At 40.7% G+C, this 25688-nt stretch overlaps 3 protein-coding genes across 3 annotated transcripts in view; 2 read left to right on the forward strand and 1 right to left on the reverse strand.

The window, feature by feature from the left end:
- Nucleotides 1-1734, reverse strand: part of gtf2e1 (general transcription factor IIE subunit 1) — a 15506-nt gene extending 13772 nt beyond the window's left edge. Inside the window, exon 1 of the mRNA XM_008120482.3 lies at nt 1590-1734. The gene's annotated coding sequence lies outside the window, so the exon portion shown is untranslated. The remainder of the gene's footprint in view (nt 1-1589) is intronic.
- rabl3 (RAB, member of RAS oncogene family like 3) lies at nt 1701-18930 on the forward strand. The gene is made up of 8 exons (XM_003227297.3): nt 1701-1831; nt 3595-3686; nt 6418-6547; nt 9179-9293; nt 12663-12813; nt 13406-13477; nt 16694-16732; nt 17289-18930. The coding sequence occupies exons 1-8, from the start codon at nt 1786-1788 to the stop codon at nt 17352-17354; spliced, it is 711 nt and encodes a 236-aa protein (XP_003227345.1). The 5' UTR covers nt 1701-1785; the 3' UTR covers nt 17355-18930.
- Nucleotides 18931-21730: 2800 nt separating this feature from the next.
- The window catches only part of hgd (homogentisate 1,2-dioxygenase), a 28204-nt gene continuing 24246 nt past the window's right edge, over nt 21731-25688 (forward strand). Inside the window, exon 1 of the mRNA XM_062971304.1 lies at nt 21731-21888. Within this exon, the coding sequence (XP_062827374.1) occupies nt 21865-21888 (24 nt within the window). The 5' untranslated portion in view covers nt 21731-21864. The remainder of the gene's footprint in view (nt 21889-25688) is intronic.

Genomic DNA, 25688 nt, shown 5'->3' on the forward strand with positions numbered 1-25688 from the left:
TGAGGGTTGGTGCTCATCTTCATTTCTAAGCCAAAGAGCCAGCGTTGTCCATAGATACCTTCAAGGTCATGTGGCTGTCATGACTGCATGGAGCGCCGTTACCTTTCTGACGGAGCGGTACCTATTGATCTACACACATTTGCATGTTTTTGAACTGCTAGGTTGGCAGAATCTGGGGCTGACAGCTGGAGCTCTCTCCGCTCCCAAGATTCGAATCAACAACCTTTTGGTCAGCAAGTTCAGCAGCTCAGAGCTTTAACCTGCTGTGCCCCCAGGGGCTCCTGCCATGTATCCCAGTTCAAAACAGATAGTGTGGGATTTTATTCATCTGTGTAAAAAGGGCAAAACAAGCCTGCTCCCTCTTCCTTAAGACATCCTTCCACATAGTTATACATGGCCATCATGACTCCTCTCAACCTTCTCTTCTACATGCTAAACCAGGCATGAGCAAGCTCCAGCCCTTCAGGTGTTCTGACTAAAATTCTCACAACAGCCTACCAACTGTTAGGAATTCTGGGAGGGTCACCTGGAGAGCCGGAATTTTTCCATGCCTGGGCTAAACAGATCCAGCTATTTAAGTTGCTCATAACTTGGACTTCGTTCTGACCAGTGGAAAGGAATGTGGTAAAAATACTGGAAAGGAATGTGGTAAAGAACTGCAAGGAAAGCAGGTGAGTGGAGGTTTATTTTTCTTCCCTTCTTGCCCCATCTTCAAACCTAAGGCCCGCTTCCTCCAGGTGGGGGCTGCCAGAGGTAAACCTGCGCCTGGTCTCCGCCACAGAAGAATGCAGGTAAGGGCCTAAGCGGCTGGCCTGATGTACCACCGGGGACACTGGTACTGTTCCATTATCTGGGTGGATTCCAAATGGGAGTAGAGAAAGAGAAGGATAGTCCATTTTATGGGGGGGGGGGGTTGAAGAGGAAAACAATTTCCTCCGTTTTTGCTGGTTATTTCTCCCTTTCCCTTCCCATAAAGGAAGGTTGTTTCCAGATGGGAGAACTGGGAGGAAGGAATAACAGGAAAACAGAGGGAAATGGTTTAACTCTGATATGGGCAAATTTGGGCCTTCCAGGTGTTTTGGACTTCAACTCCCGCCATTCCTAACTGCCTCAGGCCCCTTCCTTTCCCCCCTCAACTTAAACGGCTGAGGGGGGAAAGGAAGGGACCTGAGGCAGTTAGGAATGGCGGGAGTTGAAGTCCAAAACACCTGGAAGGCCTAAATTTGTCCATGCGTGGTTTAACTCCTTCAACTCCCCTAAAGTAGACTATCCTTCTCTGTCCAGCGCCCCATTTTGGCCTCCGCCCGGATAATGAAAGAAGTATACTCAACACGTGTGCAAGCTTCTTGCCCGACATGTCGACGCTCTCCTTGCTTATCTCCGTTCCTGAGGCTTTGTATTGTGTCCCGCCGCCCTCCGAGTGTTTTGCCTTGAAGAGCACAGAACGAGCAACACGAGCCCACCGCCTGACTCTCTCAAGGAAAAGGCGCGGGTCGTTTGCCCTCGGGGTAGGCAAGGGTTGGAGCTGAACGTTGGCCACAGGTTTTGCTTCGTTCTCCTCCGCCGTGGGAGAAGCGCTTTGGACTGACCTGTGAGGGACCCGAGCCAAGCTCCTTCGCCGCGAGACCCCAACGCACGCGCGTGTACGTCACGACGGTGCCTCCAAACACAAGCTGCGCAGTCGCGCTTGACGTCACTGTCACGCGACGCCCCTTCCTCGGCCAATAGAAGGGAGGCTCGCCCTGTGGGCGGAACAGGAAGTGGTTCTTTGGTCGGCGAGAAGGGATGGCGGCCCTGGAGCGGGTGAAGGTTCTGGTGCTGGGCGACTCCGGTGAGTTTTGTGCGAGGAAGGCAAAAGAAAGGAATTTACACTCGCCATGACGCTTCCAAGACGCAATTGTTGTATATATTACACATTGTTATTCATAATGCTTGTAACGGTTTTATTCATTGAGTTGCTGTGAGCTTTCCGGGCTGTATAGCTATGTTCCAGAAGCATTCTCTCCTGACGTTTCGCCCACATCTATGACAGTCATCCTCAGAGGTTGTGAGGTGTGTTGGAAACTAGGCAAGTGGGGTTTATATATCTGTGGAAAGTCCAGGGTGGGAGAAAGAACTTTTGTCTGTTTCAGGCAAGTGTGAACGTTAGCATTGAATAGCCTTGCAGCTTCAAGGTCAGGCTGCTTATTGCCAGGGGGAACCATAAAGTTGGAAGAGAATCCCACAGCCATGCTGTTCAACCTCCTGCCATTTAAAGATAAAAGTGCACCTAGTAAATGGCTAGTCATCATCTGTTTAAAAACAGAGAAGGAGGCTTCATCACACTGAGTCAGTGTTGAATAGGTCCTACCATTGAAGATATGTTTCCTAACGTTTTCCCCTTTAGTTTTCTCAATGTTTCGGTGGCATCACTCCAGTACATTGGATCCATTTCTTACTGTCCTAGTCTCTGGGGTAGCAGAAAACAAGCTTGCTTCCTCCTCAATATGACATTCTTTCAAATGTTTAAACTTGACTATCAAACCTAAGCCTTATCTTCTTCAACTAAATATACCCAGCCACCTAAGCCACTCTTCATAGGCTTGGATTCCAGACATTTTATCATCCTTCTTTGGACACCATATCCTTTCAAGAAAACTGTCTTCCTCCTGCAGATAATTCAGTTTAATGCCCCTCCTGATCAAGTTTGTGAGTCTTAGAAAAACATTCCTACCAATCTCTGAGGTGTAAGGCCATCACTTGCTAGAAGTCTATCTTCACAAAACTGCCAACCAAGGTCCAAAAAGCCCAATTGTTCTAGTGGGCATCATCTGCAGAGCCAGTTATTCACCTCCATTATTATTGTCTCAATTCCTGGGTTATGTATTTCATGTGAGAGGATGACAAACTACATCAAAGTCCTTCGGCTTCCTTATGCTGTCTTGAAGGCTATGCCTTGCAGAGTTATTGGTTCCCAAGTTGACCAGTCTTGGTTTTTTGTTACATCACAGATTTTTGCTCTGGAGGTTAGCACACCTCTGAAGTCACCCCATCAGGCTTGCAAACCACTTATTCTGTTCTCCTCAGCATGGGTCATGTGCTACCATCACAATCTGACTCTTCCATGGGTACCTGCACTCTTGCACTTCTCGCTCCTCATTTTCACGGATAATTGCTTGAATAAAAATAATGTATATTCAATCTAAGTTTCTTAATTTACATTTACAGTATACAATAAAACTGAAATACAGTAGAGTCTCACTTATCCAAGCCTTGCTTATCCAAGTTTCTGGATTATCCAAGCCATTTTTGTAGTAAATGTTTTCAATATATTGTGATATTTTGGTGCTAAATTTGTAAATAAGTAATTACAACATAACATTCCTGCGTATTGAACTACTTTTTCTCTCAAATTTTTTGTATGATGTTTTGGTGCTTAATTTGTAAAATCATAATCTAATTTGATGTTTAATAGGCTTTTCTTTAATCTCTCCTTATTATCCAAGATATTCGCTTATCCAAACTTGTGCCAGCCCGTTTAGCTTGGATAAGTGAGACTCTACTGTAATAGCAAATACATTTACCGTGAAGGCTCACTTTGTGCTTCTCTTGCAGGTGTGGGGAAGTCTTCACTTGTTCACTTACTGTGTCACAATCAAATGTTGGGAAATCCCTCTTGGACTGTGGGTTGCTCCGTTGATGTTCGAGTAGGTGAAAAGAAATTCATAATGCTGGGTATTACTGTATTTCAGAAACTATACATTTTTTTAAAAAAATGGTATTACTAGGGGGAGAAGGCAGCCTTATATTTAGCCATGTAGTGCTCTTGACTGGCCCACTCTCTACATACTTCCCTTGTGCATGGCCCCCCTGGGCATATGGTTTCACAAAGCAGGAGGGCATCAGCACATTTTTGTGTGCCAGGTTACTTTTTTTGAATCTGATATCTACCAAGTGCAATTTAAGATGTTGGTTCTAAGCCATGAAATCCTTAAAACATGTTATGTATCGCTTCTCGGCCTTTTGGCTAAGATCTAGTGTAGTTATGCTCTCCAGAACATGTGGGACATTTTTGCAATGTTTTGAAGCTGCTTGCTTTATGGCCAATGGACACTTCTTCAACAAGAAGTTCATCATCATCATCATTTAATTACTTATTAATCGCCCTCCATCCACGATGCTCTAGGCGATTTACAAGATAAAATTGTAAAGGATAAAAATATATACATACAAATATTGATAAAATTAACATAGATTAAAAGTTCTAGTAAAGAGCCAGGTCTTGAGTGCTAGGGTAAAAGGCCCTAACTCACGCATGGCTCTCATATGGGGCAGCAAGGCATTCCATAAGGCAGGGGCAGAAATAGAAAAAGCTCTGCGTCTGGTCCTTTCCAAGTGCACTTCTCTAGGACCCTGTATATAAAGTAAGTCTCGTTGGGATGGTCATTGCGACCTCCGATGATGGGAGAAGGAGAGACGTTCCCTAAGGTATGATGGGCCCTGGCCGTAAAGAGTTTTAAAGGTCAGAACTAGCATCTTATATAGACCACGGTAATCAGTTGGAAGCCAATGCAGATGCTGCAGCACTGATGTTGTGTGGCATTTCATGGGTGTTCTTGTTAGTAAGTTGAATATTATTGTTTTAAAAAATTTCTTCTTGGGCCTTCATGGCAAATTTTTCCTTAATGCCTCCTGGAATGCGGTGGGGTGCATTTCTTTGCTGGGGTGACGTTCCCTAAGCCTATCTGTCTTTGGATATACATCACTTTGAATGAAAGCAATCATCCTTTAATGTATGATTCACTAAACCTTTTGGCTTGTAAACACATTTGGAATTTTGAAAGAGTGCTGTGAGTGCCAATTGTGAGATGGCCATTTTGGACGGGGAAGTATAGGCAGCTACAAAATGACAAAAAGTTAAAACAGTGTAACTATTTACTGTAAAGTGTTTTAGTGACACTCGAGCCCTACTTATCCTGAGAACTGAGTGAATTGGGGCTTCTTAGGCTTTAAGAGCCAAGTAAAAGTGAGCCTATCTAGCAGGACTGACTAATTGCAAATTATTTGCTGCGGGACAGTTAACATTTGACCATAATTCCAATAAAGCCCGAAGACCCAGGTACACCTGGCAGCAAAGGCCCAACTTGCTACAATTTAGGATAAAAGCACTCATTGAATTAAACTCTGGAGTATTTTCAGACCCCAATGGGAATTGCAGACTATCAAAACATGTCCAAAGAACTGGTTGTGTGTGCCTTCAGACATCTTTGATCCCAAGCCAGAAAACACAAGATGAAATAAAATAAATCTTACATAAAATAGAACACACACTTCTAAGATTTTGATTGTTTCCTAGCTCCAAATAATTTGTGTTACCTCAGCAGAAGAATTTTTAATATGCCCAAATGTATATCCAACACAACCTTTGTGTGTCACTTTTGTGTCACATGGTTTGCCAGAAAGTGGCATGGGCAGATTTTATTTCAGTACATTATACAGATTCGAATAGAAAAGTACCCCCAGTGGCAAAAGTCAGATTTATTGAAACATCTCTTCCCAGGCAATTGTGTTTTGTTTGGTGAAATCAGCTGTTTGATTGCTTATATGGAAAAATTCAAATGGCAAGTGGCTGAGACTTGAGCACAGTATTTACAATTGTTGAGTGGATAATGCCATATAATGCATTAAGAAAACATGACCCAAGGGAATTAAACAATTCCAGCTCTTTAGCATGAAGATTAAAGAGTTGAGGACACAATTTCAGAAACAATAGTTGCTTTTGAAACAAAAGGAAAAAAATAGTCAAAAGATCTTTTCATGGGAGGAAGCTCTGCCCCCCCCCCCCCCGGCCCCCCATGGCTTTAAGTCAGTCTCTTATATTTACAATCCATGTAAATACAAAAGTGTACCAAATAAAAAGTCATGTATTCCTCTGTGGAACTGATCAGCTCAAGAACAGTGAAATTCAAACTGATCATTCAGTATATATCCTTGGATGATCTGCATACAAGCACCAGATCCTTTTGAAACCACCCAATTCTAGGATTGTTATTTCACTCTAGCTGTTATGGTAGCATCCTCCAGAATCCTAGGACTCACAGCTGAAGAACTGCTCAACATCCCCGACTGTGCCATGGCAATTGAAGTAGCATCATGGTGCTATAATTGTTTGATGTGAAAGGGCACCTGCCTAAGCCTTACATAGAAATGCGAAGTTTTTCTCTTCAGATCATTACCATGCCTACCATCCCCAAAAAATGTTTTTCTGTGGCACTCCCTGGAGTAGTACTTTGTTCTATAGGCGATTGTACTTTATACAGTGCACGGAATTCCATAAGTGAAGAGGCATAACACAGTATGAGTTGCCTTTTAAAAAGTATATTGCCTTCAAGTAGGCACTTGTTTGGTTTACTTGCTACTTTGGGTTTCTTTTGTCAGATTCATGACTACAAGGAAGGAACTCCAGAAGAGAAAATGTATTACATTGAATTATGGGATGTTGGGGGCTCAGTGGGCAGTGCCAGCAGCGTGAAAAGCACACGTGTTATGTTCTACAACTCAGTTAATGGTAATGTATGCATGTAGTAAGGCCTATTTCTATGTAATTCTCCAGGATACTTTGTGGGGAAAATGAGTTCCCAGATTCAGACAGCAGTTGCAGAAGTGTTCCTACAACCAGCAAGGACACTTTGCCCTTTCTGCACTCTTTTCTTATTAGAGAGAATATGGAAGTGGTGAAGCTCCATACTGTTATTTCCAACTAGAGTTTGGAGCTAAGTGGCGAATCCATTGTATATCACTAGTTTTCCCATGTGGGGGTGGGGAGAGATGGGAGTTGCATGGGGAGAATCCGCACTGTTTACTTCAATCTGGCATAGGAGACAATTGATAATGTTCCTGTGGGAGGGGGTGGAAGTTAGTGGGCTGGATTAGGCTCATAGTTCAAACATTCTGCTCCCCTGAGACTTGGTCATTCTCAGAGCAAAGGGTCTGAAATACAGTTTGGCTGCAGATTTGAAATTGGTGTGCCAAAATAATGTTTAAGAAGTCAACCAGCTTCTGCTCAGAAATGTTCGTAGAACCATATTTCAGCAGAAGTATCCATTTTTGGAAGTCTGTATCTAGAAGGATGCCATGGTTGTTGCTGTCAAATATAACTATACAAACCAAAATAATCAAGTGGGTTGGACTCCCATGATGGCTTTCCTGGTAGACACCATTGCTCTGGGTTAGCAGGAACAACTTAGTGTCGAAACCAGGCCTGAACCTAGACTGAAATTTCATTATAGAATTCCAAATTAATCTAAGGAGTGCATCTTGGAATCAGCGGCACCCTGAAATTGTGAGGTTTTTTGAAGTTTACACACTTTGCTGATGACATAACCATTTCAGTTCAGGCAAGAAACTCATTCTCCATATTGATTTTGAAATAAGTGGTTTTTAAAATGTGCTAGTCTCCTTGAAAAAAGGGATTTCTTGTTTTTCTGAAATCAGAGTTCCAAAAAGGGATGTGTGTCTTGGAATGGAAATTTTTTTTTTCTAAAATTGAAACTCCAAAAAGAGGGTTGTGTCTTGCAATTGATGCTGTTGTAGATTCTATGAAATACGGTAGTGTTTTCTCTGATTTGTTTTGCCAACTCTTCTAGTCTGTCAAGAAGGATTGCTGCTTTTTTTTTCTTTCAGTGTGTCAGTGTTTCTTTAGTAACACTATTTTTTAAATTTTTTTAATTAAGTTTAATCCTACTATCCCGGCTGCATTTGTAGTATTTGAAAACCTGTGCTAATAAGAAGGGATGATCTAAAAAAACACGTAGTCCCAAAAGTATCATTTTTGCCATAGATAGTATTATGTTGCATTGTTTGCCATGAAGAACCAAGTCTTCTGTAGTATCCAGATTACAGTTACACCTGTCTTGGCCTACACCCTAATCCTGGTCTCGGGAGAAGAGTTTTGGTGGATGGCCTCCTGTCAGCAAGGGACAGTTTTTCTGTTTTTCTGCAATGCAGCTTGGCAGCCATGTTACCTTAGCAGAAGACATTGCATCAGTCAAAAATCAGTTGGGGATTGTTGGCACACTTGATAATTTGTACAGCATGGCAAAACTCCGGTCTTGCAGAAGCCAGGCAGTTTATAGTTCACTTCGCTGTTTGCAAAGCTGGATGGCTTGTCATTCCAATAAATTGAATTCTGAAAAACTAGGATAAAGTTTCTCTTTTGAAAAAGTCATAGGGTTTTTATGCACTGCAATCATATATTCCTCATGGAAGTAAAATCTGAGTTGCAGTGAATAATTTTGTAACCTTTGAAATTACAACATTGTTTGATAACATGGGAGTCTCCATGTTAAAAAAGGACTATGAAATATATCATGTGCATTGTATAGTTGTGGGTGGTACTTTTAGGTGGCTAAAGCTTTTGCATCACATGATTCAGTCACCCAAAATTTACTGCCTTCTAATGCAATAGGAAGTGAATTATAGCCTTTTTCTATACAAAGGAAATAGATTTACTTGACAGATCACTGAATACTTAAATGTTACTGTACTTTAAGAATGGGAAGATTTCCTCTTCCTTCTCCTCCTGCAACCCAAATAATGTAGAGGTTTTTCCTAGATTACAACTGAAATATTTTCCCATTGAACAATTGGAATAATCTGCCCCACACAGAATAGCTTTACTGGTGTGAGAAATTTGATTTCATTTCAAGGTAGATACAAATCACAAATTGGAGACACAGTTTTCCTTCTGACAAGAAGCTCATGTGCATTGCTAAAAATGTACAGAGTGAAGTCCCGTGATCAGGAATGCAGGAAACTACTTCATATGTGCTCATTGCCTTTCTTGAGTTTGTTTTTAGAACATTACTGCTTCATCTGCCATGCTGCAATTTTTTTTTTTGAAAAGTACCATTTATTTCAAAATCATGTTGCTTGGGCATGGAGTGAGCTGCTCTTTGAGAAACATGAGATTCATAAAACAAATATTACTCCTGTATTGTCAAAGGCTTTAATGTCCAGAATCACTGGGTTGCTTTGAGTTTTCTGGACTGTATGGCTATGGTCCAGAACATGGCCAGACAGCCTGGAAAACTCACAGCAACCTAATACTCCTGTACTCAATCTACTGTATCTTTCCATTTGGTGTTGGTGATATTAATAAGAAACCATTTTATTCATGACTGGTCTTTTGCTTACCTAGGAATCATTTTAGTACATGACCTAACCAACAAGAAGTCCTCCCAGAACTTGTATAGATGGTCTTTGGAAGTTCTCAACCGGGATGCGGCTCCATCTGGGGTCTTAGTGACAAATGGGTGAGTGTACGAAGGACCTAGTGGATCTCTGCCTTTCTGTCAACTCTTTTCCCTTTTATCATTTGGTTTACCTGACAGCTGTGAAACAAAGGAATGGGAGGAAGGAATGTGTTGTTACCACTGAAGAAAAGGATTTATTTTGTGCTCTCTGCATTGTTGATCTGTAAATTCTTCATTCCTCAAAGTCAGGAAAAACTATAGTGACATTGTTATTGGGGAGACTCCCTAGATAAGGATGAGCAACATCCACAGGACATGGTTCATTCATGAATAATAGAATTAGGAAAGCAAAACCTCTAACATTCAGAACTGTCTTTCTTGAACTGTTGTGCCTTCTTTAGACTGCAGAAGGAAGTAGCGGCATTGACACTTAAGAGACAGTGGCATTTCTGTAGAAACCACAAGGCTTTCTCTGGGATAATGGAAAATATGCTTGACTTCCCATGTAGTATGGGTGGATTTTTCTTCCTTGAGCAGCTGAGACATTTGTAATAGTATGTCATGAAATGCTTCTGTCTTCTGCAGTAGCTATTAACTCTGTTGTATTCACCCTTGTTCCCCTTATTATTATGTTTATCTTTATTTATACCCCACTTTTTCTCTCCCCAAGGAGACTCAAAGGAACATTTGGAGCTACAGTAGTTCCAACAGATATATTAATCCTCTTCTTTAAAAAATGATACTTTTACCTAATGCATGAAATGATATAGAGGGGTTAGGATTTTGTGTTAGGATTACTGGGTATAACTTAAATTTTGTATTTTATTGTATTTTATAATGCGAAAATCCCCTCCACATGCACACATGAATGCAAGCCCCCCCCCCCCCCATGTTACTCCTCTATTCCTCTTCACATACTCAATGTAGGAAAAGCTGAGAAGCCTGGGATTTACATCTCAAGTGTTAATAACACGTGGGTATGACAAAGTCAAATCCGTTATCTGTGATATGGAACTATAAGAGCATCTGGGAGAAATGGGCACATACTCAGAAATTAAAAACAATATAATACTGGTCACCTCAGTGAGTTAATTATCCAAGTTAGACATTCCCAAATTTAGAACATCTTTCACTCTGGCCAAATTTAATGTGTTGCCATTGGCATTACTGCGGCATAAGTTTGCAAGTACAGTAGAGTCTCACTTATCCAAGCCTCGCTTATCCAACGTTCTGGATTATCCAACGCATTTTTGTAGTCAATGTTTTCAATATATTGTGATATTTTGGTGCTAAATTCGTAACTACAGTAATGACTACAAAGCATTAATGTGTAATGAACTACTTTTTTCTGTCAAATTTGTTGTATAACATGATGTTTTAGTGCTTAATTTGTAAAATCATAACCTAATTTGATGTTTAATAGGCTTTTCCTTCATCTCTCCTTATTATCCAACATATTCGCTTATCCAACATTCTGCCGGCCCGTTTATGTTGGATAAGTGAGATTCTACTGTACCACATACCAGGAACGAGTATGCCCATGCAATATGGAGAAAGTAGAAACTGCCAGGCAACCTTTGGGGCTCCAGGTGTTTTGGATTTCAGCTTCCGCAGTTCATAACAGCTGGTAAGCTGGCTTGGATTTCTGGGAGTTGAAGTCCAAACCACCTGGAGGTCCAAAGGCTGCTCTATCTATCTATCTATCTATCTATTTTATATACTGCTTTTCTCTCCCGGGGGACCCATACTGTACTGTGACTTTTATAGAGATATTCAAGCTGTTTTTATTACTCCCATCTTACAAAAGATACCTGGTAGAAATAAGACTACTATCTAAAACATCTCATAAACCAGTAATTCCCAAACTTTTCTTGACCAGGAACCACTGTCCAACATTAATACCAAAAGAGTTACGAATCAGTTTTTGGTCAACTTTAGATTTGATTTGGTTATTTGGGGTGCTGATTCAGAAAATTGCATTGGATAGACCATATCAGCTCTAGTTTCTGATACAGAACATATCCCATCCAGTAGTCACCATCTGCTCACCCACAGAAAACCATATTTAATAATCTAGAGTTGATGTGGTTTATCCAATGCAATAGTCAGCTCTGTGAAAAGGAGCGGAAATAAAATTAATAAAATAAATAAAGAGGAAGGAGGTTTGCGGACCAAATTTTCGTTCTCACGACTCACTGCTGAGCCACAGCCCACAGGTTGGGAACCACTGTCATAGACGATAGGGAACCATTGATCACTCTTAGGGTGTCTAAGTTTTGTGCTGCTGGTATAAAAATAAGGAGGCAGACTATGGATGATAGTGGATGATTTTATAGGGTAATTGTTTAACCTATCCATTTTAGTGTCTATACCCACAGATTTTATAAGAGCCAATCCAGACAATTCTGTGTTGGGGACTTTCTGCTTTTAATGTTTTGAATCATTGATCTTAATGTTAATGTAGCTCTTTTAAAAAAACCCTCTGACTTTAATATTTTAATGCTTTGTACTCCTGGTCTCTGACCCTCACAATAAAATTCATTCATTCATACTCAATGTGTATTCAAGAGCATCCTATTATGCATAAATACCTTAGAGTACATGCATGGAAAGACTATGGGCCATCCGAGTGGCTCCTTGAGGCAGTTCATTAAGGTTCTGATCTCTTCGCCCATTTCTTGTATCTGTAAGGACCAAAACATGGATGATAGAAGGACTCCATGAGCCATGTAAGGAAGCCTGGCAGGTTGAATTCACCCCATGAACTACAACTTTCTCATCCATGGCCTAACTTGAGGGAATTGCCCTATTTGTATACCTTCCTTTGGTCTTTTGAGATATGATGTTTGTTTCTGGATGTTGACTTCCTTCTGATTGCTTCTGATACTAAACCAGCTATTGTTTCCTTTTACTCCAAGCCAATTTTAGTTGTTACTTTTCAGATCTCTCCATTCTTTCAAGCAGTTCTGAGCAACATACATTGCCCCTGCCCTCCTCCACATTTTATTTATTCAAACAACAACACTGTCAGGTAGAAACAAAAGAGAGTTGTGTTCCCACAGTTGCTCCTTAATTTGAGTGATAACAGAAGAAAGCAGAGGATGTAGTATCCCCAACACTGTTGTCAGATAGATTACTCAAAGAGAGAATGCCTGGCCTAAGGTTATCCAAAGAGCACCATATGAGTTGAGCAGAGATTTGAATACAAATTTTAGTCATTCTATTATTCTATTATTACTCCTTCGTCAGCTTTTCTTTTTTCCTCATGGGTTCTTTAAGTTCTCCAAAATACCTACTGTTACTTCCAGAGATAGGTTTTCATACATTCCAGATGACCTTTGGGAAATTTCTTTCCAGATAATGTTAATGACAGAGTAAATACATGGAGAACATTAGTTACTGACACAAATGACATCTTTTCCTTCATAGGGACTATGATCGTGAACAATTTGCTGATAACCAGATTCCATTGCTTGTCATTGGGACCAAACTGGACCAGATCCCAGAGATGAAACGCAGTGATGTCTTGACCAGAACTGCTTTTCTTGCAGAAGATTTTGGTGCAGAAGAAATTAATCTTGTATGTACTTGTTCCTTATTTTGTCAGTTTGGGTGTATCAACAAGTGAAGCAGTGTCTTCCCACCAGTCTTGGGTCTCCTGTTAAGACAATAGGTCCAAAGGGGGCATCTTCTTCACATACCTTCTGGGCAATCAAGAAGCCTGTTTTGGAATCCAGAGGCTTTTATTCAAATGAGCATCTTTCCCCTTCAGCCCTCCTGCTCAACATAGGAGGTCAGCATGACTGGATGTTTAGATGAATAGGAGAGAAGAGTTTGATTGCTCAAAATATATATTCAGACTTGGAAAAGTAATGTGACCTTTTATAAGAGTTCTTCTTGGTGATTCATAGGAGGGATAATGTGGGTTGTTTGTTCAGTACAAATTTTAAAAAGGCATATTGAATGTATGCAGGCATCTTTTCCCTGTATTTCTTTTGACTGGTAAAAATAATCATTGACTAGTAAAATAGATACGTTTTGATCTCTTTCTTATCTGGCAGTGGAGGCTCATATAGAAAGTCTTCTTTCTTTGAATTAGCCCTACTAGTTAGCCATTGCACCTTCAGACCATTTTTTAGGGAGCATGGTTATATTACCTTTTGGTGTTTCAGGACTGCACCAGTCCTCGCTACCTTGCTGCTGGCTCCTCCAATGCTGTCAAGCTGAGTAGATTCTTCGATAAGGTGAGTTTTTCATTTGATTTTTTAAAAAATTCTGATTATTTGAAACATTGAATCATAGAAACGGAAGGCTGTTCGGCATGTAAACTCTGGCCTGAATTGCCCGCGCCAATTAAGATTTCACCTCACTTTTTGTCCCTGTAAAAACTGGATTTTGAAAAATGTGGCTTGTTGCAGAAATAAGGATTGATAAGAAAGCTTCAGTGGATACACCTTTTCCCCATTATAACTTTTACAGGAGTGAATTATCTTCTGAGGCAATTGCCAGTAGTCAAAGAACAGGGTTTATTTGTGTAAAGGATAAATAAATAAGCTTGGAAGGACTGGAGAGGAAGAACGCTTCAGCAGTGTCTGAAAATAAAGCAAGAGGAAATGAGTACAGATCATGGCATTGTGTTGGAGGGAGGGAGGGAGATGTTATATGTGCAAGGAGTCTAGAGCTTGGTTCTGTTTAAATCTGCTCCTTGTTTTTAGTTCAGACTGAGATTATTCCATCTGTGTGGCTATATGACAGCTGTACGTAGGAGGCACTGAAGAACATGCGGTGCTTTCTCATTGTTTTGCTGGCAGCATCATGCTCCCTCCTGTCATTCCCCCAAAATTAGAAACAAACCAAGAAGTGAACGTTAAAAGTCAAATCAAGTCTCTTTGCTATTTAGCCTCTGGGTATATTGTTACACACAAGCACATTTACATCCTGTATTTGTATATGGATAGCAGTGGGCATATATTACTACATGTACAGCTTACAAAAAAAATTAGAACCTCTGTTAACATATATCACTACTGAAAACCCCAACTGACAGTGTATTAGAAGAATAAGCTGCAGCATGCTTTGTGTTCTACTCCACCCTCTTTTCTCCTCTGGAAGTCCCGAGAAGCAGAACCTCAGTTTTTAGAAGAGTTGATTACAAGGTCTGTGTTAATGTAAAACACTATGGCAAGTGTAAATACAGTTAGATATTTCCAACATAGCATATACCTTGAGTTGAAATCATGATGGATAACTTTATATCCCTAAAGACACAGGTTTTCAGTTTGGAACTCAGCACTGAACCAGGTGTCTGTGGTGGCCAGGAAGGCCTTCGCAAATTCAAAACTTATATGCCAACTGTACCTGTTCCTTGAGATATCAAATCTGGCCATAGTGGTATATACCATAGTTACATCCTTTTTGAATTATTGTTAATACTCTCTACTTGAGGTTGTCTTTGAATAATGTTTGGAAACTTTGGCTGGTTGAAAAACCTGTGGCCAGATTGTTAACTGTGGCTGGCTGCAGGGAGCGCACAACCCATTTGTTGTAATTTCTCTACTGGCTGACGGTTTGTTTCTGGAAACAATTCAAAGTGCTGGTTATGATCTATAAAGCTGTATACTGCTCAGGTCCAGGCTCTTTGGCAGATTGTATCTCCCTGAATGAACCTGCCTGGGCCCTAACATCCTCAGGAGAGGCCCTCCTCTTAGTTCCATCATCATCACAAGCTTGGTTGGTGGGGATGCAAGAGTGGGCCTGGACTCTGGAATTCCCTTCCCATGGAAACCAGAATGACACCTTCCTTGCAACAGGTTAAAACTTTTTTATTCAGGCAAACATTTAAGAATGAACCAGGGGGTATTTTGCAGTGATTTAATTATTTTAACTGTTTTATTGGTTTTGTGTGATTTTTACTGGTTTTATTTAACAATTCTAGGTTTAATTCTTTTTTATTTATATGTTGTAGGTTTTCAATCACATTGTTTTTAATGTTGTGAGCCACTATGAGTCTTGTGTAAGGGAGGAAAGTTGGGCAACTTCATCATCTCCAATAGTTCTGTGGTGGTTTGAACAGTCAGGGTAGTATTTTCCTTTTGACCAGTGGTTGTTCTCATGTTCTATAAGGACCAGTGGGAATTATTATTGACATTTTCTAAAGTTACCTGACCTGTTAGTAGAGTCTTAACTCATCTTACAACTAAGCTTAGAAAAATCAAGTCTCCCTGTTTCCAAGATTAGATAGGGTTTAGCCTGGGAACAAGTAGGCTCTGGAGACAAAACTGGGAATGTTAGTAAGGTGGAATTGGAGGCAGTCAGGGGGATGCTGCCCACCCTGTCTGAAACAGTTCAGATCTGATGGGATGACATATTCTACTATCCTTATCGACCCTTTTCTTTCATCATTACTGTTACGCGATTGTTTTGGCTCAGGGAAGCTGCTTTTGACAGCATTTTTTGGGCAGGAGATCAGGTCAGGTTCCAGGCATGGTCTGGGAGCCAATGAAAACCCCTTCCCTTGGTGTCTTTCTGCAATCAGAGTCTTGTGTGTTGATAAGAAGGTGATGTCCCAAGTGCCATGCTTGCCCCATTCCAAAATCACTGGAGATTGACCTTAATAGCTGCTACTGACCCACCACTTCAGAACCTCATATCCAATTGCTTTTGGGCATGTTGTACTTGAGACTTGCCTATTGTACTTCATTCAGAATTGGAGCAGAGATCAATGATGGTTCTAGCTTTGTCTCTCTCTCCTGCTTGGCAGTACCTTGTTGTGGGAGACAGTGGAAGCAACTACTTGTGTCCCAAACGGCAGCAAACTATACCAGCCCAGTTTACAGACTTCTTACAGTTGACACTCCTGTCACATTGCCAGATATCAGTAATCACAAATGCCCTAAAAGGTGTACTGAAATCAGTGATGTCAAAGATACCATAGAATCATAGTTAAAAGAGACCAGATTGGTCATCTAGTCCAATCCCCTGCCATGCAGGAAAAGCACAATTGGAGTACTCGAGACAGATGACCATCCAGGCTCTACTTAAAAGCCTCCAAAGAAGGAGCCTCCATCACATGCCAAGGCAGTGAGTTCCACTGTTAAACTGCTCTTACAGTCAGGAAGTTCTTCCTATTGTTCAAGTGAAATTTCCTTTTCTGTAATTTGAACCCATTGTTCAATTGTGTCCTTGTCTCCAGGGCAGCAGAAAACAAGCCTGCTCCCTCTTCCTTATGAGCTTCCTTTCCAATATTTAAACATGGCGATCATGCCTTCTCTGCAAAATGAGATGAGAGAGATCCCTTGGTTTTCAAGCAAACATATTGTTTCAGACTACATTACATTTGTTCCAAGAAGCTGTTTCTCTAAGAAGAAACTGCTGTGTTAACTAGTGGCAATTTTTGGACCTGTTGCATGAAAACAAAAATTACACATGTATCACACTTACCATGGTCTTCTTTTTTCTAGGTCATAGAGAAGAGATACTACTTAAGGGATGGTAATCAGGTATGTGTCTCATTTTTTAAAAAACTTGGGCAAATTAAGTTGAATATACGTTGAAAATCTCTTAAAATAAGCCTCTAATGTATTTCAGTTTGATAGATTTAAAAGTTTTTGGATATTGTTTTTGTTTTTACCTGCATCTTGGCCGGGGGGGGGGGGGGGGGGGCAAAATCTCTCTCTGACTTTGGGAAAGAAGAAAACCAATGGTAGCCTTTTTGCTACTTGTATGGGATCTCAGTTCTGTCTCTGACAACCAGTATTTCTACCAATGGCATAGATATCAAGGGTTGTCAACTTCCTAGTCAGCCTTCTGCTGTTGTGGTGTGGTTTGTTATCAAAGAAACAATTATCAGGAAAGAAATTTCAGAAAACATTCATTTCTGTGTACTTATTAAACAGGAAGAGGCACTGAATGCTTCTGGAGTGAGCTACAGAATATCAGAATTGAAGAGATCAGCAGAACAGAATAATGTGAAAATGAAAGTGTCAGATTGTCCCTGACTTGTAAAAACCTATAAACCAATTCTAATAGAGCTTTTGTTTGTGTTTTGGTCCATAGGCTCCCGGCTTCTCAGAGAGAAAGAGGGTTTGCAGTGGCTTTGTCAAAAATCTCCACTATGAGTGAACATTTGTCATCGAAAAGCAAATGGGAAATTATCTACATTTATTGCAGTGTTCATATTCTGCTGATCAGGATAAACCAACAAGGGCACTTCAAATACAGAGGAGTACATCTTCCTAAGTTTCTTTGGAAAGACTTTTTGGAAACTGCAGAATGGTTTAATCATGTTTTGAATATCACTTTGGGGATGCACTGTCTCATATCAACAGTTTTTCCCCCCCATACATTTTAAAGATCTGTAAACACATAACATGGCCCCTCACAGAACAGTGATGCTGAAGGGACCTCTAAAAATAATTTAGAATTCAAGATACAGAGTTAATTCAAATAATAGAATTTCAGTTTGCCAAACATTCCAGCTGGTACTGTGTCATTGTTTGCAATCTAACCTCTGCTTGTAAATATTTATGAAGAAGAAAGAATGGGGGGATTGTAAATAAATGCCACTTGTGGTTACACTGAATCCTATTCAGTCAGTTGGACACTTTTGTAACCAAGGCAACACAAGAGAGGGGGACTGATGGGTCGGCAGTGAAGGAGAGTAATCTTAATGGACCCACCCCCTGATCCCCAAAATACAGGCCAAGATGAACAGTACAAGCTTAATGACCACCACATTCTGGTTACTGAATGGAGGAAATGAATGGAGTAATGTGAAAAGAGCGGAAAAGGAAGAAGCATTTAGCTGTTGAAGCCAAGAGAACCACTTCAATTTGCATAACTCATATCATAGTTCCAAATGAAAAGTTTATTATTAAATGTTCAGAGAAAGCTGTTCATAAAAATCTCTTGAAAGCTGTGCATTGTAATTGTAACATTTTAATGAGATTAGAAGTGGGCATCAGTGACTCCCTCATTGCCAGACACCCTCCAGTGCTAGCAACAGGGCTGCTCTTTCTAATTTTTAGTTTTTGTTTCTAATTTGTTTTTTGTCTAATTTGGTTTTTGTCTAATTTGGTTTTATTAAGCAAACCTGCTAGTAAAAATCTCAGAGCAAACTTCCCCATAATGCAAACTGAATGGTTTTAACCAATCCTGCTTTTCGCAAGTGCAAAGTTGTAGATTGTGCTGAAGTTGAAAGAGTAGTGCTATCGGTTGTTTTTATTCCTTTGTTGGAAGTTGAACTAAGAAAATACTACAGGTATGGCGCAGTGGGTTAAACCCTTGTGCCGCTGAACTGCAGACCTGATGGTTGGCAGTTTGAATCTGCGAGATGGGGTTGAGGTCCTGTCTGTCAGGCCAGCTCCTGCCAACCTAGCAGTTTGAAAACATTCAAACGTGAGTAGATAAATAGGTACCACTTCGGCAAGAAAAAGGAGACGCTCCAAGCAATCTTGCCGGCCACATGACCAGGAGGTGACAACACAGGCTTCTCGGCTTGAAAATGGAGAGAAAAAGCACTTCCCCGGAGCCAGAGATGAGCACCACCCCCAGAAGCCAAAAATTAAAGGAGAAGTCTTTCCCTTGTTTGTATTTGACTGTAAATGCATTGAATGTTTGCCTATGTAAATGCTGTAATCTGCTCTGAGTCCCCTAGGGGAGAAGGGTGCAATATAAATAAAGATTATTATTATTATTATTATTATTATTATTATTATTACAGCATTTGATGAAGTTCAGTCTTATTTCTGTGGTAAGTTGGAAACTTGTGCTGAAACAAAATAGCTTATGGAAGCCTTGTAAGTTAACATGCTGTTAATGTTACAGGCATTGTGGCTTGTGTTTTGGATACCTAGTCAAAAACCTTTCTTATTTTTAGCATCTTTGGCCTGATGAGGAAGTCAGTTGGTTGGCCAATAAAAGCATCATTTGTGTGTGGATTTTGGATATTGGTCACCCTTAGCGTAAAGGGCCAACAAATGACACATGGAGCTGACCTGGGTTAATGTGGGCTAGCCTTGAGATGCATTAACCAAAGCTGCAGATTGCTTCAAATTCTCTCCCAGAATCAAGTTTTTAAGTCCATGTGAACAGTTGATAGAAACCCAACTGCAACTGTCTAAAGGTTCATCCTATATTTTCTCGAGCTCAGACGGCACAAGGACACGGGATGGAACTCACCATCTTCTCCCATTCTTGTTGCAATGGCCAGTAGGTGCAACATGGCTCATGTCAGTCTCTCATCACCTGGAGTGACACTGACCAAAGCAACAAGATGATTGGAGAAGGGTGGGGGAAAGGAGAGGGTGACTCATCCTCTCACTACTGTATGCTGAGGAGAATGGGAGGGGGCAGTAAGGGTGGCCATCCAGCAGCGTCAAACTGGGTTGATGCCACTGAACTATCAGTGCTCCCTTCCGCCTTCACAGTGGCTGGGGAGCTGGGAGTCAAATTTATCCCTGAGCAAATTCAGCTTTGAATTGTTTCACCTTTGCAGTATTCTTTGCTCCACTTCATTCTGTTCACAGTTCATTATAATATGTGACCTGGCGTCTCCAACATAGTACGTCTGATAATGCAGCTCCTCCGGCACTGTCTCCTGATTTTCAAGGCTAAAATAAGTATGTAATCACGGAAAAGGCTGGCATGATGCAACACCTAGTGCTAGATCACGTGTCAAACTCAAGGCACATGGGCTGAAATCAGCCCTCCATGTCATTTTATGTGACCCACCAGATGCTGGACTACAACTCCTGTATTCCTCATCATCAAACTAATAGGTATATCATAACTAGAGTTGATGGAAGTTGGGATACAGTAACATCTGGAAGGCTGCAGTCAGGAAAGTGAAACTTAGATTTAGATGCAAGGCTTGTGGACACGAAGCTGGACCTTAAAATGTTCTTTAACCTTTCCCCTACCTCAGAGCCACAAGTACTGTTAGGTTGTGATTCTCATCCCTTGTTATGGGAGTTGTTCAATAACATTTGGGGACCCAAATTGGATAAAAACTAAAGAGCACCAACCACTATGTTAAAAATTATAGTTGGCCCTCTGTATCCATGTTCATAGATTCAACACTCTTTCAAGGGAACCATAAGGCTGATGTGGCCCTTGATGAAAATTAGTTTGACACGTCTGTGCTAGATGAAAAGATAATTGGATTAATGTAGTCATTGCACACTGGTAATTGGTAAACTGCAGAACCAGTCTTTTCACATATTAGCCAACAAGTATGAGATTCAGAACGTTAGATATTAAAAATAGCATATTCAAATTACTAATGGAGCCCCCGGTGGCGCAATGGTTTAAACCCTTGTGCCAGCAGGACTGCTGACCAATAGGTTGGCAGTCCAAATCCAGGGAGAGAGAGGTGAGCTCTGTCACCTCCAGCTCCCCGTGCGGGGACATGAGAGAAGCCTCCCTCAAGATGGTAAAACATCAAACACCCGGGTGTCCCTGGGGCAACGTCTTTGTAGATGGCCAATTCTCTCACACCAGAAGCGACTTGCAGTTTCTCAAATCGCTCCTGACATTAAAAAAAATACGAATTATAGTTTTTGAGAAGTTACATAGTGTTGTTATTTATCACAATGTTAAAAAAAAGTTACAGCATTTCTTGCTGTGTAGCCCATTCCCTTTTTGTTGCTGGAAAAGAGCAGAATGGAACTCCTTAGCACTGATAAAAGATTGACAGGAAGCAACTAGTCAAGATAATTTAAAGTAGGCCCCTTAAAAATAGTGTTAGTATGTATAAGTTGCTTGTTGATTTATTACAACTCTGTGAATTTCATAGGGGGTTTTTAGGTAAGGAATCTCCAGAGATGGTTTTGCCAGTTTCTTCCAATGAAATACAGCTTACAGTTCCTGGTATTCACTGGATCTCCCATCCAAGCATTAATGAGAGATGACCCTGTTTAGCTCCCAAAATCAGCTGGGATCTGGTGCCTGTAGGATATTTATCACTACTAGAACACATTTCTCATTGCCCCAGTAATGTCCTTCCATTCCCACACATTATTTTTACTTTAGAAATTAAGCTTCATTGCAATATTGCTGCTTCCTAAAGGAAACTCATTGCAAGTAGCACAGTTACTTCTTACTCATTACATCCAATTTCTGGTTAGAATAGATCATGTTCAGGCATGTTTGCACAGCATTGCCTATTTCAGCCCAGATCGGAGGAAAAGTTGTCTCAGTAAACTAAATACTCTTTTTAAAAGTTAGTTAGAAAACTGGATGTATCCTATAAAACTGAGGCAAATTAAGATTTTGTGTACATCAGCTTAATTCTAAATGCTCATTTATATTTTAAAATACTAGTAAAAACAATTTAACTAAAATGAGAGCTTTTATCTGACACGAGGCTTAGAATTGCTGAAGAAAAGATCTTCCCCTTCTTTCTTTTGGTTGTTCATCAACCCTTCAATAGTTTCCGGCAAAGTACCTTGTTGCTGATTAAACCTGACTCCCACTTGAGTAAACAGTCAGAAAGGTCTCTTGGACTTTCTCACTGGCTGGACAGAGAGTTTGTGATCCTACTGGCTTCTTTGTCTCCAGAATAATCTGCAAAGACCGCTGGTTTTATTCTGGACAAAAGATCTCCCTTTGGTTTTGCAGCTGCCCCAGGAACATGGAAAAAGGAGCAGATCTGAAGGTAAGACACATAGACCACTGAGAGTTCAGGCCTCTCTGGCTCAAAAGGACTTTGGAAAATTCCTCCCTGTTATCTCCACAATGGATTTCTAGCCACCATTCTCAGTAATACAGTCACAGAATGGTTTTCTTCAAACTGAGGTGTGTGGGAGAGGGGAATTCTTTCAAATCACCTTTGGAAGACCAGATGCAAATGCTTTCAATAGGCAAGATGGAAACCAGCATCAAAGGTTTTGATGTGACCTGAATGCTGGAGTGGGGAGGAGGTGCCTTGGGACAGACTGAGGATCACATTTTATTTAATTTATTTATTTTTTAAATAAACTCTTCTTCATCTACACTACAAATGTAATATAACAACACATAGAGTACAGCTGCATTGCAGAATTAGTGCAGTTTGATACCATTATATAATAATAGCTTCAGTTATTCCCCGTCACCATCTCCCAGAAGGACTCGAGGCAGCTTACAGAAGCACATAACACATAAATAAAGGTAAAATTACATCAACATATTAAACAATGGAAGCCCCTGATAGTGCAGTGGGATTCAACTGCTGAGCTGCAGAACTTGCTGACCGAAAGGTTGGCACTTCAAATCCGGGGAGCGGGGTGAGCTCCCAGCTTCTGCTAACCTAGCAGTTTGAAAACATGCAAATGTGAGTAGATCAATAGGTACTGCTCCAGCAGGAAGGTAATGGCACTCCATGCAGTCATGCTGGCCACATGGCCTTGAAGGTGTCTATGGACAATACTGGCTCTTCTAGAGTTGGAGATGACTAGACTTAATGTCAGGGGAAAACCTTTACCTTTAACTATTAAACAATGACAATATCAGTTGAGATAAAAACAACACATTACCCTATTTAAAAATCAATAAAAACATAGTACTAATTACCAATTAAAATGAATAATACAGCCATGTATCTGCCATGGCTCAATGCAGTGGAAACCTGGGAGTTTTACTTTGGGGAGGCACCAGCACTTTTGAGCAGAGAAAGCTAAAGATTTTTTAAAACTACAACTCCTGTGATTCCATACCATTGAGCTATAGCAGTGGCACAGTGGGTTAAACCCTTATGCCCAGGACTGATGACTTGAAGGTTGTGTTGCTGAAGGTTGCCAGTTCGAATCCAACCCAGGAGAGCGTGGATGAGCTCCCTCTATCAGCTCCAACTCCATGCGGGGACATGAGAGAAGCATCCCACAAGGATGGTAAAAACATCAAAACATCAGGGCGTTCCCTGGACAACGTCCTTGCAGACGGTCAATTCTCTCACACCAGAATCGAATTGCAGTTTCTCCAGTCGCTTCTGACAGGATAAAAACTATAGCATTTAAAGTTGTGCCAAACTGCATTTATTCTGTGCCCTTGGAGGCATGAACATTTTGACATTAGCCTATAACACTCATCCATTAGAAACATCAAAATGATCATGTAATTGCAAATGTATAAAGGTTTTCAATGTTCCCTTCTTGGCCAATTTTCCCTTTAAAATACTAATGCTTGTTTTTAAGTGATGACTTTTCCAGATTTAGATTGTGGAGACCTAGAGTTTTGAGAACCTCTTTTAAAATGTAGATCTTGAGCCCCATAAATCTCAGGATGCAGTTACCAGAGTTAGCACAGAGTGTCTGGCACCTTCTCAGCAGTCTTTTTTTTTTTTTTTACAATTCTGTGGTCGGCATTCTTCTCTCCTCCCCCACTTCAACTAACATCTCCCTGGCTGGGGGCTGGGGGTGTTCCTCCACCAACCAATCAGGTGTATGGTCTACTTTGCTCTTGTATACCTTTTTTCTGCATGAACTCCAAAGGTCTCAGAGAAAGGAAAACATTTCCAGTAAGACTATCAGTTCTTCTTCTCAATAGTACAGTAAAAATGTATCAGCAGTGAATCTTCTTTTTTGTTGCTGCTGCATAACTTTATTGAAACAAAGGCAGAGCAGGGAGAAGTGCAGTGTTTAATAGTACAGAGTGCGGAGACTACAGCTTCAGTATTTTAACAGCACAGGATGCTTGACTTCCAGATGCACAAGACCTAGAGTCATAGACTTGCCAGGAAAAATAAAAAGTTGGGAATATCTTCCCCCACCTCTAGTGGCAAATTTACTATGTTTCTCACAAACTAAGCAAATTTACCACTGAAAATCTATGTCAAAGGTGGGAGGTGCCATTTGAAACAGGAAAACCGCACAGGCGAAATCTCTTCTATGAATTCTTATTTTCCTTATTGCAAAACAACGGCACTATCCAGGGCATCAGAAGGAGGTTACAGCTAATCATGGCTTCCCTCTGATAGGACGTGTATTAGCCTGAATAAGCACCACTGTGGAACTGTGGGCCGGGCTGTGGCGCAGGCTGTTGAGCAGCCTGCTGCAATAAATCACTCTGACATGAGGTCATGAGTTCGAAGCCAGCCCGTGGCGGGGTGAGCACCCATCAATTAAAAATAAAAAATAGCCCCTGCTTGTTGCTGACCTAGCAACCCGAAAGATAGTTGCATCTCTCAAGTAGGAAATAAGGTACCACTTATAAAAAGTGAGGAGGCAAGTTTAACTAATTTACAACGTTGGAATGAGGAAGTGAGGAAGTGCCATCAGAGTGGATGATGAAGCAACTGCTCCCCCCTGTGGCCAGAATCAAACATCCCCTCAGGAGAAGGTTAAATTGCCTCTGCGTCTGTCTGTCTCTGTTTGATGTGTTCATGGGCATTGAATGTTTGCCCTATGAGTGTATAATGTAATCCTCCCTGAGTCCCCTTTGGGGTGAGAAGGGTGGAATATAAATACTGTAAATAAATAAATAAATAAATAAATAAATAAATAAATAAATAAACTGATTTCCTTGGACATCAGGATAAGGAATCAGTGTAGATGTGCCCAGGGAAACCATGACCAAACTAAATTACTTCCATACTCTCATTTGGTAGAGAAAAAACATGTGGGAAGAAATGGAAAAGGGACACAAATCACCAAAAAAGGAAGTCAAATTAATAGCCAGTATGTCTAAGGAGAATGTTAGAAACGTTGGGAAGCAAAATGAGTTCAGGTTTGCTAGAGAAATTAAAAACAATGCAAAGGCTTTTTTGATTATGTCCACAGAAAAAAGAAGAACAGGAAATGGTAGGGCCTTTGTGTAAGAGTAATGGTGAAATGCTAACAGGATACAGATAAAAGGCAGAACAACTCAATACCTTTTTTGCCTCAATCTTCTTCCAAAAAGGTTAACAGTTCTCAACTTGGGGTGATGGAGCAGAGGATGCAATAGAGAAAATGCAGCACAGCATAGGTAAAGAGGCTATGCAATGGCTGCTCTAAATGAATTCAAGTTTCCAGTAGCAGATAAATTACATCCAAGGATATTAAATGAACTGGCAGAACTCATTGCAGGTCCACTGGCAATTACGTTTGATAATTCCTGGAGAACAGGAGAACTTTCAGCAGACTGAAGGAAGGCACATCCTGTTGTCTTTAATACAGGGATAACATTAATACGAGGAAAGATTTGGGAGCAGATCATTAAACAGACAATCTGTAAGCACTTAGAAAGGGATGCCATACTCACAAAAAGTCAACATTAGTTTCTCCAAACTATTTATGCTAAACTAACCTTGGAATTACAAGCTTGGCAGATGAAGGGAATGCTGTGGCTAGAGCATATCTCGATTTCAGTAAGGCCTTTGACAAGATTTATTGACATAAAGAAGCCAATAAAAAGTGGGCCAGCCAAAACTACTGTTAGATGGATTGGGAATTGGTTGACTGGACAAACCCAAAGGGCGCTATCAATGGCTCCTCCTCA

Source organism: Anolis carolinensis, chromosome 2 (genome assembly GCF_035594765.1).
Source record: "Anolis carolinensis isolate JA03-04 chromosome 2, rAnoCar3.1.pri, whole genome shotgun sequence".
Taxonomy (NCBI): Eukaryota; Metazoa; Chordata; class Lepidosauria; order Squamata; family Dactyloidae; genus Anolis; species Anolis carolinensis.